This window comes from Lytechinus variegatus, chromosome 2 (assembly GCF_018143015.1).
Source record: "Lytechinus variegatus isolate NC3 chromosome 2, Lvar_3.0, whole genome shotgun sequence".
Taxonomy (NCBI): Eukaryota; Metazoa; Echinodermata; class Echinoidea; order Temnopleuroida; family Toxopneustidae; genus Lytechinus; species Lytechinus variegatus.
The window spans coordinates 81,049,098-81,069,534 of record NC_054741.1 but is presented as its reverse complement, the minus strand read 5'-3'; the positions used below and the strand labels follow the sequence as shown (position 1 = coordinate 81,069,534).

At 34.9% G+C, this 20,437-nt stretch overlaps 1 protein-coding gene across 1 annotated transcript; it reads right to left on the bottom strand.

The window, feature by feature from the left end:
- Positions 1 to 3,251: 3,251 nt before the first annotated feature.
- Positions 3,252 to 18,699, bottom strand: LOC121406976 (sodium-coupled monocarboxylate transporter 1-like). The gene is made up of 15 exons (XM_041597848.1): positions 18,197 to 18,699; positions 16,789 to 16,854; positions 16,114 to 16,165; positions 15,501 to 15,568; positions 12,940 to 13,094; positions 12,025 to 12,165; positions 10,899 to 11,028; positions 9,903 to 9,991; positions 8,623 to 8,735; positions 8,161 to 8,228; positions 7,033 to 7,119; positions 5,137 to 5,354; positions 4,474 to 4,574; positions 3,803 to 3,930; positions 3,252 to 3,492 (listed from the first exon to the last, which is right to left on the bottom strand). Exons 1-15 carry the CDS (start codon positions 18,557 to 18,559, stop codon positions 3,403 to 3,405), a joined length of 1,869 nt encoding a protein of 622 aa, XP_041453782.1. The 5' UTR covers positions 18,560 to 18,699; the 3' UTR covers positions 3,252 to 3,402.
- Between the last annotated feature and the right edge of the window lie 1,738 nt (positions 18,700 to 20,437).

Genomic DNA, 20,437 nt, shown 5'->3' with positions numbered 1-20,437 from the left:
CTTAAGAAATTTTAAACGAAACTTACCCAAATAGATGGATACAGGATTTTTTTATCCAGGCATGATCAAAATTGATATAAACAGTTGACGTTATACAATGAGAATATTCATAACAAATACATACGTCAAATTTATCAAGCAAAACTAAAAATCGGGAGAGTATAGGTTTAGCAAAGGTGAAAGGGGGAGGAGAGCAGATAGAACAGAAATGCGAGAAAGGAAAGAGAGAAAGAGGGGGAAGAGGAGAGGCAGACAGGGGGGGGGGGTGGAAAGGGAAGGAGTGGAGCAGAAAGTCGGAAAAAAGAAGGTACAAACATTAAGAAAGAGGTAAAACATGAAGCTGTAAGGCTGCAAAATTTTACGTTAGAATAAACAAAGCTAGAAGAATTTGAAAGTTATATATATTATCCTTAACACATATTGGTATAGTGGTCCATATGGTCATGTACCGGTATATACTTCTTGTACATTAAGAACACGCGTCATAAGGGGAAAAAGCAGTAGTATTTACAACAATTCAAAGAAAGAGAGGAAGAGAGATGGATGAAGACAAATAACATGAAGAAAGGAGTTACGAAGAAGAGAAAGGAATACAACACAGAGATCATACGAGTTCTTCAATTAATATAAGTACGTTGAAATAAAAGTGACAAATTTAAGAGTTACGAATTTTTGTCCGCACATGTATATATGCGCAAGAAAGATTACCTTTCAAAATTTGTTCAATTCTTGTGTAATACAATAATACCTGATTTTCAAAGATCATGTATTTTTAAGTGATATTCTAATTAAGTATATCAAACAGAATATTTATATCATCTGCAATACTTAAAAACATAATGATTGCATACAAGTGGCGAAAATAATTGACTAATGTTCATAATTGCGAGTAGAAATCGTATATATAGTGTACATATTATACAAATAATGTTACATACTAATAAAACAAATTAAGACAAAAAATCAATTGACAAGAGCAGCAGACAGAGAAGTACAATATATAGATGTGGGTTAATTATTAAGTCATGATTGACAATTCAGGAGGTCGATCAAGTATGGGATGGGACTGTTCTGAAATCTATTAGTTCTACATTTTAACTGTTCTCTTGTGTTTGATTTGCGCAAAGTTCTGGTGTTCTATAGGATCGGGTATAAGATAATATACTCTACCCTCACATTTGAAATCAGTCTTTCGTAAACGATGTTATTTTGTCAGGAAGAGTGCTGTATAAATAAACAGATTATCATTATCATCGTTCTCTTAGGGGATTACAGTAGGGGAAGGCGGGGTAAGTTGAGCATAGGGGCAAGTTGAGCCACCAGCCCCAGGCCAATAATGAATGAGTCAGACATTATGGTGGTGTCATGTATTGATGACCCATAGCATAACCCCTAACCCCACCACATCGTTTTCAACTTTGGAACAAAAAGTAGTTTTTTAGAGGGAAAAATATGAATTTCAGCCAAAAAAGTAAAAAAGAGTGTGAAATAGATAAGTGCTTTATAAACACACACGTCTTTAAATATAATAAAGACATGATAACAACATTATTAGTCCAGGTATGGATCTTCATTCTTGTCATAGTCTTTTATATGATGGATGCATAATAAATGTGTGGATACAAAATTATCGCACTAAGTTCGGACTGGGGTAAGTTGAGCCAAACAGCATGGGGCAAGTTGAGCCATGGTAATTCCTATGGTAATGTATCTTAAAAAACAAACAAACCATAAAAATCGATTGAAATGCTGGCTGAAAGGAGCAAATTTACATGATTGCTCTTTTCCTTTTAAAGGATGTTAGTATTTATAGAGAATTAGCAAGTGAAAAGACTTTAAACAAAAAATTGACATGCTGATTCTCCCCTCATACATTTTGTACATAGTTTTTGTGGCTCAACTTACCCCAGAAGGTGGCTCAAACTTACCCCATATATGGGGCAAGTTGAGCCATTTGACATCGTTTTTTTCAAAGGTCACGATGACTTTCAGTGTGGGGATAGAAAGTTATATATAGGTGGAAATTACTTCAGAAGAATTAAATTTCAAGGCAAGGTACTTATTTCGACAAGATTATTAATCATATCAATTCTAACATGCAAAAAGCAAAAACTGTCACAACTTACCCCGCCTTCCCCTACATATTAAAAAAATAGCACGTAGTTTAAGCCTGTCACTATAATAACAGGTTATTTAATTTTTTTTGTAATTGTTTAAACTTTTTAAACAATTTGTTGAAAAGTTTTAACAGCTGTTTAAAAAGTTTAAACAGCTGTTCAAAAGGTTTAAACAGTAGTTGTAGAGTGACAGGCTTAAACAATAAAATTTTATACAGCGTTTTTACAGTGTATACGATTCCTTTAAATGGCCGATGATTTCCTTTTTTTAACAAAGTTATATTATATAAATTAAATCGTTTTCTGAAAATACATAGTGTGTCAATACTACTGGTCTAGCATATCACTCGTCGAGTGACAGATATCCATATCCATGGAGAGCAAGAAGCTCGCAACATAATTATCGACAGTAATAGGATACAGATATTCTATTTAATTAAGTAAGGTTGAAAATGAGAATGATTTAAGAAGTATTTAAATCTACATTATTATTTTAATATTCTTTGTATACATTCGGTAGTATATAAAACATTGTATTAATTAATACAATTTCCTACTGTATAAGTATTGTTTTATTTCTCCTAAATAAGACTTTGATTATATTCCATACAGTGGCGTACCCAGGATTTTCCAAGGGGGGGGGGGGCAAATTCGTCCGCCCAAAACTAAAATTGACAAGCACAAAAAAGGTCTTCAACCACAAATATAGGATTTCGTACAAAAAAAATTGACAAGCAAAAAAAAATGTCTTCAACCGCAAATAAAGGACATTTCGTATCAGAAAAAAAAATTACAAGAAAAATAATAATAAAATAAAAAAGGTCTTCAAGTTGGAAAGAGGGGGCCACTTGTGGCTCGTCAGGGATCAGTGGTGACTCGTCAGGGGGGAGGAGGGGGAGGGATACGTCCCTTGCATGATCGAGTTGTGACCCCCCCCTTAGGTACGCTAGTGATTCCATATCACTATGATAACTTCTTCTGAACAACGAGGTATAGAAATTCACCTGTTCGTTTTCGAGCGGTTCTTCGTAAAAAAAAGGGCGTCGCGATATTCATTCTTGTCTTCTTCCTTCTCCATCCTCTTCTTTTGCTTCTTCTTTTCTCTTTCTCTTTTCTGTTTAGTGTTTTTGTTTTATGTTTTTGTTTCTTGACTTCCCTCCTGTTTTGATCCATGAATGATCATATCATCTCGGGGTTTGTTATATAACTGCTGAAGGCAGTGCTAAATGCTTTGTTTGTTGTATCACCCGACTATTATGAATACATGTTGAACTGAAGAATAAAATCAGAGTTCAGAATCATCACCGTCGTATTCTACCTCTCTCTTCGCTTCAACATGAATCACATTGTTTTTAGTTTCCATGGCTTGGTAATCCTATTGCAGACAAGAAAAATAAAGATACGGAAACACAGTTTAAAGTGACAGACGTTTAAAGTTAGAAGTTTGATGAGAGTACCGAGAAGTTAAGAGAACACTTTCAAATGGGTTCGTCTGTGACACTGGATGTCTGGATATTTTAAGGAATTGTATATGAAGTATAGGTAACAACCCAACCAAATATTTCATAGCTGATTTTTTTTTTGTAGGCTCTGTAACTTAAGTGTGCCAAATATTCGATCATGACAAACTGATCGGGCTTTTCGTATTTAACTGAAGATATTTGATAAGTGATAATCATGCTTACCACATCTTTATACTCCTCTCCTACCCTACATCGTAATGGTATCTTCCATTTCTCTGGTAGACAGCAGTACATCTTGTCGACGATTGGACATATTAAACGGGGGTCAAGTTTCTTCGGATCTTGCGGACCTGATGAGGCAAGATTGGGCAGTTACAACGTTTTCAAATAATATGATGAGCAATTGTTTTGAACGTGATCTTTGTCAAATCCATAAGATCCTTAAGATCAGTTTATAGAAAAATAGTGCTGATTAGCAGTGGACAATGAAAAGGTTTTAATCCGCCAATATTCCCAAACATCTATTAAAAAAAACACATGAGGAAATATTTTTCTTTTGGAGGCTTTGTCCCTCAAAAATAGTTCAGGCTTTTCTCTGTCTTTAAATTCTCTTGCTGGGAAATATAAGAGCTAACGTGTAATTTATATATTTATATATCACGAAAACACATTTTTAAGGGACAGTTTCTTCGGATCCTGCGGACCTGATGAATATAACACAAATTGTCTCCGATATACCTGCTGACAGCCTTTTTGTACCCTAAATCATTATAATTTTGATAATCATTTACCTTACTATAACAATTATCATTATTATCAGTATTATTATTATTATTACTATTGTCATTTTAAAACATGAACACTATTGCTGTTATTTTGTTGAATAGCCTTACCAGTTATAAAGCTGACAATATTAGCCACGAAAAGAACCACCAACCATGAACTTATTCCATACCACGTGTAAGAAAGTTTGTAGAAATTCACCAAGACAGATCTGAAAGGGAAAATAAAGCCGGTGATTCGAATGCAAAGGTATTGTTGATGGCATGGACCTATCACAAAGGTCCATGGTGATGGTAATGATACGCGATTTGACGGTGTAGTTGGCTGTGGCCGGGATTCAGTATGTGGAGATCATGTGATGATAATTAAGCTAGGGCGGATCCAGATTTTCTGGAGCAATTCAATAATCGTTCCCTTTTTCTAACTGTGTTGAAGTGGTGGTGTTAAAGCTTGCAGCTAGAAAGATGTAAGTTATTGAGGTAGTGACGATAGTGGTTTTGATGATTCCGGCCGGAAAGGGGGAAGGGGTAGTGGTAGTAATGATGATGAAAGTGATGGATATCAATATTTTTCGACTATATTATTAGATTATCTGGATATGTCTTCTAAATAAAATGAAACATGACTTTTCATATTTGTGGCAAAGGTGAAATTGATATAAGGGCATCACTTTACAAAATTTGTTAATCGAAGAGAACTTCACTATCCAAGACATTCATCATAATTGAATGCAATATTCTGTATGTGTAATGAATAGTCATTCCTATAGTTACTCATTGGGAACAATCGTAGTTAGTTCATCGAAGACGGGTGTCGTCGAATCCAGTGTAGAAAAATAATTTGTGTTCATCATCAAGTCTGTCGTCGTGTTTGACATCGGACATTGGTCGGTGGTGAGCGGAGGATCGTCGGGTGGGTTAGGATACATCTGCACTCCAATCCCAAGCCAAAATGAATAAGCTAGACCAGTAATAGTGCCAAATGTGACGCCCTGAAACAATATAATACCAAAATTTACTCCTACCATGCCTACAATATACCTCCTGTTCATCGTCGAAGCAATCCACGTTGAGGATTACACAGCAAAAACTGTGGTGTTAACCGGGGTACATAGAGGACCACACCAGTTATTTTACACCGGCGTTAAATTGGTGGTGTTAGTTTTACACCTATAGGTATTATTGCAACACCTTTTGTTGTTACATTTACACTCTTTGGTGTTATGTTTAATCTCTAGGGTGTAATTTTAACACCTCATGGTGTGGTCCTCTATTAACACCAATAATTGGTGTCAGTTCAATTAACACCGCAGTTTTTACAATATATTGTTTCAAGTTTTTTTGACCTTTCAACCAATGAGACAATATCACATTGATCAGAGAAATTAATCGACAAATTGCTTTCATGAAACGCTCACTTGAAGCCGTATTGACACAAATTTTAGTCATATATCAAGACTTTAAATTGTAAAGAAAATGAATTCTGATATTACATTTTTCGAAATAAAAATGTCAGGAATTCAACGCTTATCATGCAGTGTGGGTAACCGTGGTAACAGCACCCCCATCCTTGAACATAAAATCATTTAAAAGAATTATCGTCTTTGTAAATTTACAAATGCATTTAGAAAAAAAAAATTGAATATACATGATAGACATGGCTTAAAATGCAAATTATCTAATTAATTATCGATTCATCTCTGAAGAATGATACTTTCATAAATAGATTTATAGATTCAAAATTAGGAAGTGTGTCATCAAGAAACCCGCAGAGAATATTTTGAGAATTTTGGTCCCACTTGGTGCGCTAGTGCCCTTTGGTAATGCATGCCGTCGGTCATCTGGTTGCTTGCATACAAGCAATCATGTTACCGTTATTCCGAAGGTACGATATTCCATATGTTCATTATTCCTATCCTTCGTTCATGTAAAAATGAATTACGGTTCGTTTAGTTTATTAGATATTTTCAGACCCATATTCAATTTTCGGAGTACTTGAACCTTGGGAATGAGAAGAGTTATCCCCTAGCAGCTCAGTTATTAGTCTTGTCAGCGGGTTTACGATGACATACTACCTTTAAAGGGATGGTCCGGGTTGAATATATTTATATCTTAATACATAGAGTAGAATTCACTGAGCAAAATGCCAAAAATTTCATCAAAATCGGATAACAAATAATAAAGTTATTGAAGTTTAAAGTTTAGCAATATTTTGTGAAAACAGTCGTCATGAATATTCATTAGGTGGGCTGATGATGTCACATCTCCACTTTCTGTTTTCTTATGTTATTACATAAAATAATTTTTTATTATTTCATACTTGCGTGAATAATATGTCTCCCTTATAATGAAATAAGTTGCAGCAATAAATATCTAATGCACTAAATCAGATGTCAATCCAATTTTTCTAGTTCTTGGAGAAAAAAATTGAATAAACCTATTTCCATATAATAAAATACAAAAGAACAAGTCGAGATGTGACATCATCAGCCCGCCTAATGAATATTTATGCGACTGTTTTCACAAAACATTGCTAAACTTTAAAATTCAATAACTTTGTTATTTGTTTTCCGATTTTGATGAAATTTTTGGCATTTTGCTCAGTGAATTCTGCTCTATTATTTAACTATAAATACTTTCAGCCTGGACCACCCCTTTAAGATGTCTAACCTTTGCATTGATCCATGGAAAGAACATACCACATGAGAAAAGACCGAGAACAGGACCTCCAAACATTCCAAAAATGTTCATCGAAAACTTGATAATAAAAAAGGCAATGTTAAGAGAAGAATAGCAAATGTTACAGTAACAAAACACAATTAATATCTTAAAATTCGCACAATATCCGGTAAGGTAATATGTTGAAACTTATTATTGATATAAACCATTGACAACTCATTCGCAATTAGTATCAGGCAAGAAAACCTTTATGAACAAACTTACACTAACATAGGTAGACAAATTTGTAGTCATTAATATAAAAGCTATTTTTTTCTAAAGGAAAACGCCCAACATAAATGCACAATATTCATTACACTTCGATGCAATGAGCATAGTGATTTTGATCTCCTTGCAAAGAGATCGGCACAATATATTTGAAGTCCCCATAATCTTTAGTAGGTCTCGAAGACTGGAGTAACAAGTTTAGACCAACATCTCTGAGGTATCCTTTGAACCAAGTCGGTCATTCTGAAAGGCGTCATACGACGTCTCCTCACCATTTCTGTTGTCCATCAGGGGGTCGCTTCATGAAAGGACATGTATAGGACATTTTATCCGACAAGTCCCACTTTATCCGACAGTTACCATAGGAACAGTGCCTCTCTGCCAATCAAAATCATGGAAAGATGTCAGATCTGACAACTTGTCGGATGAATATATTGATGAAACGCTCCCCAGGTCACAAATACGTCGCCACGAAGTCTCTTTAACGTTATTCCCCTCCAGCAGGTCTCAAATACGTCGCCAAGTCTCATCAAGGTCACTCGCATCCAACAGAATGTCTCATAATACAGTTTAAGAGGAATGATAGGTTCGCCCTTCTGATGTTTTGGATATGAAGTACGAGAAAGAACTTATATTATAGATCATTAGTTGTGAGAAGTGGAAGATATATTACAAGTAGAACAGAGGAGCGTTTTATCAACATCATCTGACAAATTGTCAGCATCTGAAAACATTCCTTGAATGATTGAGTCGTGCAGGTTTCTGACTGTTACTATAGTGACTGTTGGATAAAGCATCTGACAAACCCTTTCATGAAAACTTCCCCTGATCCGAAATATTAAATCAATTTACCTGTAAAATAGCCCCCATTTGCGAAGCAAGGAGTGCAGAACACATGCTAATAACGCCAAAAAATATTGCTGTAAGAAAAAAGAGGGAGAAAGAGAATATTAAACTGTCCTACTAAAATTGAAAAGATTGACTACGACTTTATTAAAATGTGCCCCTTCAACATCAAAGTGTCTATTCAAAATTGACTTGAGCAAGTTTCTTTCAGATAAAACAACGAATACAACATGTCACATATAGACATACTTTTATACTCTCCCTTCTTTGCAAGAGGCAGTGATATTACGATTTTTTAGAAAATGAAAATAGACTTTTAATCCAATAAAACACAATATCGAACATGTATTCCACATTTCGCCTACCCAATTTACACAGCGAAAGTGAACAAGAATACAATAAGGTCCAATTGTAAATATCATTAAGTGAAAACATATTTGTAAGTGATTTCATTTTGCATTTTCCTACCAAGTCCTTTGGTGACCCAGGTGTATCGTTTATCCGTCATGTCAGGCCAGATAGTCTTTACGATATCTTCACCAGCTACTGCAGCTAAAGCATTTAAACCTGAAGAAATAGTACTGAGAACAAAAAATGTAGTTTGATAAAGGGCCTTGATGTGATGTGATAAAACGAAAGATGACTCATTCACTATTTCTTTTGTATTTTATAATATGAAATATTCAATTTTTTTCCTTGAAACAAAGTTTTCATCCTCTCTGAACATGTGGAAATGCCATTGTTTTATCATTTAATGGTCCAGTCAAGTTGGTCCATATGGTAAAATCTGTAAAAATTGTAATATTGCATAATTCAAACAATAAAAAACAAAAGAATTAGTGAGCGAGGGACATCATCGACTCATTCGCATATCACTGAGTTGTGCATACTGTATGTTTTGTGAAAAATAAGCAATACTTTAAAATGTCATACTTTCTTATTTTACATCCGATTTTGATTAATTTTTCAGCTTTATGCTTTTTTGATTTTTCTCTTTGATTCAAATCAACATTTTCTGGGGTTGACTTGACCCTTAAGTATTCAATCGTAACTTGATTATATGAGCCAATATTTGGGAATTGCCGTTGGCTACGTGTTTTCTAATGCTTTTGTTTAAATTCAACGGGTGCCAGTTTGGATAATTGCTTGAGTTAATACTAAAATAATGAAATAATTATATCGACGATCAACATGATCATAGTCATTGTTTTCAACAAAAATCACATCCACATTAGATCATTCCTTTTGTTCCAACTTCCAAGGGACAAGAGTGATTTCATTTGAGACGAATGTGTTAGGAGGCTAACTATTTTATTGATATACCTGCCACTTTAATTTTTACGACTCTATTATGGCATTGATTATAGCCAATAAAGCTTAGAAATCTATCGTAATGGAGATTTTTTTTTACCCGAACGGCCAACGCCAATTACCATGATTACTAAAGGCCTTAAGATTCGATAGTCCGAATTAAGTAGAAAAGGCATGGTCACACCGCCCGAGCGTTGTTGGAGCGGTCGTGGAGCGGTGGGGAAAGAGGGTCGAATTTCGCTCACAAAATTGGGGAAAAATCGAGAAAAAAAATCGGAAAAAACAACAATCGAAATCGAAAATGGTGAACGGTAGCGAGCGGTGATGATTTTTTCTCTCCGCTCCACGACCGCTCCAACAACGCTCGGGCAGAGTGACCATGCCTTAAACTTTATGTATAGGACACAAGTGCACCTATGCAATTGGCGCCAATTTACCTGAGAGCTGCGCTGAAAACTGCTGACGTCAACAAACCAGGAAGTCCTGGCATCGAACCAAAAAGATCCATTATGAAATACGGCATCATCTAAAAAGATATATGAAATCAAATCCTTCCGTAACTGAGCACTTTGTTAGAAATAAAGAATGTATATTATATTAAAAAAGAACTGTGTGGTTTTTGTCTATAACTTTAACGATAAAACATGTATTTGTCGAAATAACTTCAATTTGACCCGTAATTGATCACTGATGATGGAGATGATCTGCTTAAAGTGATTGTTTATGATCAATAAATATCATGAGAGTTATCGTTTGAAAATCAAACAACACACCTAAACACGTACATTGTCTAGAATAATGGGTGGCAATAAAGACACTGAACGATAAACTGGAACATTATTCGTCCGTGCTATATCTGAATCTCAGTCATTTCATTCCCAACAGTCCAAGATGAAACTTGATTTTGATTTTATAATGGTTATAAGTAATTATTTCTCAAAAGTTACATCATTTGCAAAAAAAATTATTAAATGTATATGAACTTAAAGTGTAATTTGTCAAAACACCAGAGATTTGTCTGTTTCAATCAGTGGTGGATACAGGGGGCACATCAGGCCTGTGCCCCTCCCACCTTTGCGAGTCATGCATATTCAATATTTTTAATGTAAATATACCGTTCTTACACAAGTGTGCCCCCCTTTTGAGAGTATCAGCAATTAATTTTAATTGAAATATATGCCATTCATCCACAGGGGAGGACCTTTTTTAGGGGGGGGGGATTGTCAAATTTTACGTGGGACAAAGTGATCTTCATTTTCCTTTAAAACATGCGCCCCTTTTGGAAAATCCTGGATCCGCCCCTCTTAGCATAAAAATGTGTTCATGTCGTTTTTGAAGGCATGCGTAAATTTGCAATTGTTTTTTTGTGAGATTTCTAAAAATGTCAGTATTGCTATGATTTTTTAGATTAATATTTTAAAGTGATAACAAACCTGATCATAGCTTGCCACAACACCATGCAGTTTAGGGTCACATCCAGCATAATTAGCATACATGACCACGCCCACTATATGAGGTAACAATTGTACCGCTATCATACCAAATGTTGCAATTAAGATGGCTCTAGAAATAAATCGTTAAAAGGGAGAGCAAGGTGTAAGTAGAATGATTATTGTCGAAATTTTTATAGATATACTAATACCTCAAACCCATAGCTGCCTATTGAAATGTAGCGCAGTTAAAATCCCCTTTTTATCTGCTTCAGCCATAGCCTTTTTTATAATTAAGTATTTGAGAGGAATATAACAACATAATCATTCAACTTAAGTCAAAGTCTCTGAAATGGCAGTCCAGCTGCCTGTATAAGGCTGCAAAGGGATGGAAACTTTCCGGGGAAAGTTTTGGGGAATTTTCAAACGCTAGGAACTTTTTAACTTGTACACAATTTGATGGATTGTGTTTTAAATGAAAAAAAAATACCACTGATATCCTCATAGTTTACTATGCTTACAATTTCCGTGTGTATACATAAGTTCTCATTCGGTAATTAGAAGCTAGAAGTTTATTCTGCATTTAATAATAATTTTCGTTAGTTCCATTTACTTGTATATACTTTTATTATCTGCTGTTATTTATTGAACGATGCCAGTTTAGTTTGATAAGTCAAACAGCTATTTCCTATAATCTTAAATATGATTACCGCATTAATTTCAAACACTTTTTTTATGACGAAAGTAGTAAATATGGTAAGTTAGAGAAGAGCATAAACAAACCAAATACACCCACATTTTGCCTAACTTTATTCATCATTATTATTATGTGTTCATTAACAGTAAATAAACATTCCTGAAACCATTCTTCACATTATTTACTTAAATTTAGTATATTTGCCACAAATCCATCGGGTATCAATGATATTGAGTAAGATACATTTATATAGTCAAAACACCCTCATCACAAAAGAGGTATACAAACATATAATCATATACACCCCATGCACAATCAAACCTCATGCGCGCTCTCTCTCTCTGTAACACACTCCCACACCAATATGCACACCCCCTTCACACATACACACCCTCCCTCACACACCTTATATAACACTCATGATCAACTCACACTTTTGCTTTTTGAATGGATCCGCATGTGAGGTATCTTTGAACCTGTGCCTGGTTCACTCCGAATACACTGGTCCAGTTGAAACCTCCACCAATCACAATTCCCCATATAGTGTGACGCACCGTGACGTCAGTACTCCATCTAGAAGAAAATAACACATTCGTTTTCTTTACAAATTGCAAACTGACAATCTATTATAAAAATAATCATAACCACTTACCATTGCTCTGGTAAAACTTTAAAAACCCAAATAAATACGCAAAAAGAAAAAAACGTAGAAAACATTGAATGCCTCTAGATTATTTTGTCTTATACAAGTCATGTTAAAGATACAATCAAACAAAAATTCTCAACATTAGTAGACAAGTTAGAAATTTTAAGATGCATGTTTTTTTCTTCAAATAAGGCCCTCAATTTGTCCATTAAAGATTAAAAACAGAATAGACGCATTCTACAACATGATGTATCAGTATGGTATGTCAACCCTTGATCGGATGAACTACTCTAAGATCTGTTGTACAAAGAAGGTGGCTATACAGAGATTTTAGATGGTTGCCTGACCTAGCAACAATTTTAAAACATTTTCAACTTAATGATATGGTTATTAGCCATAATTGATAGCCCGTAGTAATAAAGAGATTCCATTTCATATATATGTTTAAATAAAATATGAAAATTTATGTCAAAAAGAGGATATTTTCAAACTATTTTGTCTGACACCTTACTTCATATTTCATTTTCTGTCTCGGGATAGATAAAAAGATAAATTTACACCTTATTCATTAAGCAGAAAAACGCATGCATTTATATAACTGAAACTTTGTTTAGGTTTTGATTTACATCGGATTACTTTACCCCCCCCCCCAAAAAAAAGATATATAATAATGATATTAAAAAAATACTTGAAATACTTACACCCACATGTCCATTCTTTGACCAATAGCAGCAATATGCCATGCCTTATCAAGACCACCAACATTAATAGCACCCTGAATGATGACAGCTATGAAACCAATCACCATCAATGTTACCTGAAATACATCGGTCCAGAGAACTGCTTTCATACCCCCCTGTGGAATGTAAGTATACAAAGAATATATAATAATAACCATATACTTTCTCCCGACCAACAACAAAAAAGACTGCTTCAAGTACTCCTTCCTTCCAAATACTATGGCAGCATGGAATCTGACATACGTGAAGCTAAATCGGTCGATGGTTTTAAGACAAGGCTAAACAAAATTCAAATGTCTACTTTCATCCGGGGGCACATCATTAATTCAAATTCACTATTAGCCTCACACGCCTGCAGCAATTATATCTCGATTGAAGAGTTTGCCTGCAGTAACAGGAAGAAGAAGATTTAGTTAATGATGATAATCAAAATAATATTTTAAATTTAAAAAGTGCATAGATATTAGACCTAATTCAAAATTATTTATTTGGGTGCGATGACCATTTCTCTGTCTTTTTTTTTTGGCTTTTTATTTTTTTAAACGTCGCTGTCGCGCCACTTCACATGGCAGGGTTTGGACCAATCACTTTTTCGAATTTTTATCATGACGAATAGAATTTTTGTAGTATTTATGGCTCGGGGTACAATTACTAGCTTGTGACGTCAAATGTCAAGATTCAAAAACATTTTTGCCCAATTTTGTGAAGTCTGTTGAAACTAACTTTGGTCACATGACGAGGTGTAAACCATTAACATGACGACGATTTTTTAGGTGTTGGAGCGTTGTGGACCAGTGGATTAGTCTTCGGACTTTGAAACAGAGGGTCGTGGGTTCGAATCCCAGTCATGGCGTAATTTCCTTCAGCAAGAAACTGATCCACAATGTGCTGCACTCAACCCAGGTGAGGTAATTGGGTACCGGTAGAAAGTAATTCCTTAAGAAGTTGTGTGCTCTGTGAACGCCTAGCTTAGACGGGTAATATAGGAGCGCCTTGAGCACCTAACAAGGTGGATATGTGCGCAATATCAATATCCTAAATTATTAGTAAATACTAGCACGTTAAATTTCTGAACAGATTCATTGACATCATAAATCGATGCTTATCGCATGCAGAACACACCCTCGTATCTATGACCTGTTTGTATAATGATTTTTAGCATTCATAAAAAGCGATATTAAAATGGAAATAATCAAACCAATTATTGACATTTTGGTATATAATATTACAGTTCAATATCCGAATAAGTATTCATTTTACATTTTATATCGCTTATTCAAATATATCAGGCACTTGGATTTACAACCTATTGCTATAGGTTGTGAATAGTGTTTCTACAATATATATAAGTCAATGATAAAGTGTATATACTTGTCATTGTAGGTGCATGTTTGCGAGAATAAATACAGATTAAACATGACATTGCCGTTTCTCAATTTTTATTGCCACTGCGGGGAATTTTCCCAGATTACTAAAACGATATTTAAAATGATATTAGTTAACAATAACAAGCCAGGAGACTTTGGGAAGCTGAAATTTGAACGATACAAGAAAAAAGACTCGGTAATCAGGCCAAACACCATAACAAGCGAATCTTACCATCCAACGCAAGCCCATCCAGCCAACCAAAACAAGCCCAACCAATCAAATCAAGCCCAACCAACCATTACAAGCCCATCCAACCAACCAACCAGTGCAAGCCCATCCAACCAACCAATCAAGCCTACACAGCCAACTAATACTAGCCTATATGCAGCCAACCAATGCAATTCCATCCGAACGCAAGCCCAACCAACCAACCACTACTAGTTATCCATCAACAGTATGACTAACCAAAGCTAAGGCAATTTCAACCAACTGTAACCGGCACAACTTGCCATCATTCAGCAATCTTGAACCCTGTCATGAAAAATTCGCTACTAACACATTTAAATTGATTAGCACAATAATTATTGCCTTTGACAGATTATTGTGTATTAACAGAAATCACAAGAGAATTGTTAGCAACCATGTATTATATGATCATATCAAATCTGGGTCCCGTAACACAAAGGTTAGCGATTAATCGTACGCTTGATTTTCACGACTGATTGTACAATGTATAATCAATGCAATCAATCGTAGAAAATGTTTTACGATTATTGCTAAGCTTTGTGTTACGGGCCCCTGGTTTCATAACATTTATTATGTACTTCATTTTTTAGGCATGCAATGCCTCGCATTGTAATTTGTTGGTGAGATATGTGTCTCTTTCTCATGAGTCATATATATGTGTGTGTGTTCGTATATATATATATATATATATATATATATATATATATATATATATATATATATATATATATATACATATATACATACATAGGCTTATCTGTGGGTGTGTGTGGATGAGTTATGTGCTCGTTGATTCATGATTTTGCCCCCCCCCCTCCAATCTGAAAAATGGATCGACGCCCCTGTAATAAGGTATTGCCATATAGATAAATTTATTAACACGATAATCCTGAAATATTTTTGCTTACTATTGCGGTGTACAGCGTGCAGACGATACCTATTGAAAACACAGAACCCCAGAGATTCAGTCCAGTCACTGTATGGAGAGAAACAGACATAGACACAGTCAGAGAGAGGGAGATCTAAACATTGTCATTCTTGGTCTGAAATCACTTTTAGTAAAAAATAAATAAAATATATTGCTCCCCATAGTCGACTGTGCACCTTTCAATAGCACTATAAATGTAGAAAGTAATTTTCCCCATTATTTACCATTCTAAAGCAAATTTTATCATGAAATATATGAAATATATGCGATAAAATAGGAACGTGTCAGATCAAATCATTTGAGTAAGGTAGCTATGATGAGGATCTCTTCCGTCAAGTTCTATTGAACTCCATTTTTAAAAAATTCTTGAATGAACAACGGTATAATATTATAGGTAACACCTTTCAATATTAACTTTATTCAAGAAAGGTGATACTATTTTTTTAAAGAAGCTCCAAAAGGATTGAAAAAAAATCGTCAAATGAGTTAAATCGCCCCGCTAGATCGAACTTGAAAGGCCAAACTTTGTAAAAGTGATAATGGTTAGTCCACCTATACTTGATTATTGTTAACAAAGGTGACGACTGACTCACCTGCATTAAGAGCCAGAGATGGAGCATACAAAACAATACCAAGATATACCAGCTGAAACATATTAAAAAATCGAAAAAGGTGGGACACTAATTGTAAGGATAAGAACTGTATTATCATTCTACATGTAACAAATCTGAGGAGTGCTATAATGTATTTTGTCTAATAAACATATATGTGACTATGACTTGTATAAGAGTAACAGTGCAACGCATAGCCAAATGTGCAAAATCATAAGGTAATGAACAGGTCTGGATCGCTAGTTTTCATTGAAAGAACATTATCCAATCCCGAGGTAGACCTATTAAAAACATCGTTCAGAGGCAAGGGAGCCAGCCAAATCAAATTAATTTTTTAGTAAAGTTGCACTGTAAATTATTTTGAATATATTGGCCATTTTTCCACTGGTTAGCATAGCATTATTACATGCAGGAATAGTAGGGTTGGTATCTTTAACTTCCTAACTATTCGATTTAGTCACAGTAAAGGAGCCATTTTAGAATTAATCTTCAAATGAGGCCAGGTTAAACATTTTGTTTTGCTTGCGTCAGATGCATCTTTCGGTAATCAAATCAAAGTCGTCAATGTACTGATAATTAGCTCAAAATCAAGCTTTGATTCCCCCGTTAGTGGTGTTCAAAATTACTCATAAACTGTAATTGGACTCTGGGACTTACCATATAAAATGAAAAAGCAAACGTTCCAAGAATGCGAACTCGTTTACCAAATCGTCTCTCGAGGTACTATCCAGAAATAAAAAGAAAGATGTTGTTCAGTTTATATTTTGAGGAATACTGTATTAACAAATATAACTTTTTTTTAAAGGGGGGGGGGTAAAAAAGAGATAAAGAAAAAGAAGGGAAAAAGAGAGTTAAAAAAAGAAAGGAGAGAAAGAAAAGTGATTGGTGATCCTTTACATGAATCCAAACGCTGCTTGAAATTTCCCGTTCTCATGTCAGTATATCTCAAAGAAATTAGCATGCATTTTGTGATCGCATTTTTGTTTAATGAAATTATTTACTTATCATGTTCATGAATGTAAACGCTAAATAACATTACCCGTTTTCAGGTAAGCGTATCAACAAAAAGCAGCTCGCGCTTCGTAGTTGCAATATATTTTTTTTAATGAATGTAGACCAGTGCTTGAAATGTCTCTTTTCAGGTCAAGAGAAAACAATTAATAATTGCTTAAGCTCCGATCTTGCTTTTTTGTGATTTACTTAATGCTTTTCATTGATTAAAAATGCGACTTAAGCTGTTACGTTACATACATCAACAAAATCAGATCGCGCTTTCACGGTCGCTTTATTTGTTGAATGAATCAAATAAGGTGAGGGAAAGAAGCAGAAAATACAAAAAACTTCAGGTCACTAACACTTTCCTATGGTTCGCACACGCTTTGCCCGTTTTAAGATATTAAGATATAGTAAATATTTAGCAAATATTTCAGCCCGCACATCGTGCCTTCATTGTTTTGTTTAAAGTTACACATCCCGTCATGATAAAAAGAGTGTTCGGTAAAATGCCCCATTGTTAGGTATGAATTCATTGATCTTTTGCACGCCCTGCGCGCTTGCATCATCTGATTAGTGAGGTGCGTCCTGTTTATGATTAATAGAGAATCCTGTTTGCAGATATCAATATTAAGACTCTTCAGCATGCGCTTCACACTCACAAGGTTTGGTTATAGAACACATCCTCATGAATCTCTGTAAAGCAGTCCGTAAAATATCCCCCTTTTCAGGTCAGTATACACAATATTACAGCTCGCGCTTTGTGCTCGAATTATTCATTTTATGCCGTATATGCAAACCGATCTTGTTAGTCAGAATAAAGCTAAAATATATTCACCCGCTCCTTCCCAGCCCCCCCCCCAAAAAAAGGGAAGGAGTGGGGGTAGCTCTTCATCCCTGGTCCGCCCCTGGATATCCGCTACAGAGTCAGGGTATGTACGCTCGTGTATAATTGCGTATCAGTCTTTCTTTCTTGATGTGTTACATTGAGTAGGCATATACGCCTAAAAAATATTGTTATTATCATTTCACCCCCCCATGAAATCTTGGATCCATCCCTGATATAACTTACCTCATTTGAACTGGTTAGGCCAAGATTGTAAAACGTTGGCAAGAAAAAGACAACTGTTGCGATGGATGATAAAATACTGGAAAGCCAATTCCAGCTATGCATTATACCATGAACATAGTTTTCAGAAGGAGTTCCAAGGAAGGTTATAGCCGAAATAAAGCTCGCCACCAAAGACAGAGCCACGGGAACAGGGTGCATGTTACGATTTGCCATCAAGAACTCTTCAGCAGTCTTCTGCTTACCCCCGCTACAAGCCTGGTAGAAACCAATGCCAAGAGAAAAGGCGAGCATGGCGCCAAGAACACCATAGTCCGCACCAGAAAAGGACATTTCTTTTGGTCCGTCGACTGTTGAGATATTCATAATTTTTGTTTCTTAGTTCACGGTCTCGCATTAATGAATTCAACAGCTAACTTCGTAATCCACAACTTCATATCCGGGCTTCAAATATACCTGCATGTCCCAGTATTTTTATTTTTTTTACCAAGTTCATGCACACATGTCTCCTATATGTGCATGGTGTTAGCGACTCTAAAATTATTTACGCGATCACTTAATATCGGTTAGCCAATCAGAAACAAAGTCTAATGGGGGCGTTACAACAAACTTGCAATCAATTATTGCAAGTCTATTTTCTGTTTGCGATTGATTACAAATCTTCGATTAATTGCTAATCTGTTTGTTGAAAACAAGGGATATAATCTGATCTGCTACAGCTAAATCGACCGATTAAATTTACAACAGAATATTTACTTATACTTATTATTGCTTAATATTGCAAGGTCCCTTGTAAAGAAATGGCACCTTCTTCCTGTCCGAACTAACAGACTAAAAGAGAGGGGAATGGCGTTTGAACAAGTAGGTTAAAATAAATACCTCATTCCGAGCTCACCAAAATTGTATCAAATAAGCATTTGGGCAGTTTTCAAATTGTGAGTGAAATACAGTAATTTGGTAGTAGACGAATCCAAAATTGAGAACGAAAATATAAATCTATTTTAGATTGATTTTCAACTTATTTTTTTATCGGTCTATCGTCATAAAAAAGATCCCCCGCACTCCCGCAAAATGCACTAAAGTCAACCCGACATGTTATAATTTCTCAATTAAGTTTGCAATTGTCATATGATTGAGATTTTAAACTGCTCTATGATAATATTATTATGTCAGGACCTTTGAATGTAAATAAATGCATCCGTTTTAACGCCAAGGATAATACTACTGAGGGTTCAACGTCACTTTTTATAGAGAAGTGGCAACGTATGCCAATATTCTGAAGGTCAGCCATAAATGGCATTGACATTAGGTTCATTCTTCCGCTTGTTATACTGTCATAATAATAGTGGGTGCCATGATGAAATCTACACATCAGGTAAACAAAAACCCGGGCAAAAACCATACCCGAAACCTTAACTATTTCCAATGTTATTCTGAATCCAGAATACCAATTACAATCCTCACGCTAACTCTTTGTCGCCTGAGATATCATTAAAAGGACTGAGTATTACAAGATCTATATATAAAAATGTGGTACATTATTTTGCCCGATAACACTTGAAATACCCCATCCCCCAAAAAAACTTTGATACATTTCGTTATCATGGTAATGGTGAACATAAAATGGTGTTTAAATATCGACCCCATCTCTTACATAAGTTTATAAATACATGTCTCCTTGGAACGGAAGACACTGCTAAACCTTTTTTTTTATTATTGGCAGCTGTATCTAGTCCTTACACAAACACATGAATGTTTGTTTGTTTTTTTGACAAAAACTTAAAATAAATGATTTAAAAATTATCAACATAAACATGATTTCAGACAATATGAAACATTAAACAAATAAACGATGTTCATGATTACAAAGAGCTATTCTGCACCAAATCTAAATACATATTTTTCTTTTCTAATCGAAGATGAAACAATTATTGCAATCTAGTTGCATTGAAAAGAAAAAAGATCTTGAAGAGAAAATCAGGAGAAGGGGATATATATATATATAATACTTAATAGATAAAGAGTTCGGGGGTCTCTTGGCGAAGGCGTTGTGTAAGAATAAAATCTTTTCACAGAAGCGGTGTTTTCCTAATTTTTTTTTGTTTTGAAGTAGTATTTATTAAAACATTCAGTTCAAAATCATACATACAATAGTATAGTAACAAAACATTGTTCACAAAGTCAAATAAACAATTATTCATAATACAAACAAGAATTGAACACAAAAAATACAGAATATAACAT

Coding starts and splice junctions, on each gene's coding strand:
- LOC121406976 (XM_041597848.1), bottom strand. CDS start 18,559: ATGAATATCTCAACAGTCGACGGACCAAAAGAAATGTCCTTTTCTGGT. Junction 8,229..8,622: donor CTGGGTCACCAAAGGACTTG/GTAGGAAAATGC, acceptor TTTTTCTTACAG/CAATATTTTTTGGCGTTATT. Junction 5,355..7,032: donor TTCCATGGATCAATGCAAAG/GTTAGACATCTT, acceptor ATATTGTTTCAG/GGCGTCACATTTGGCACTAT.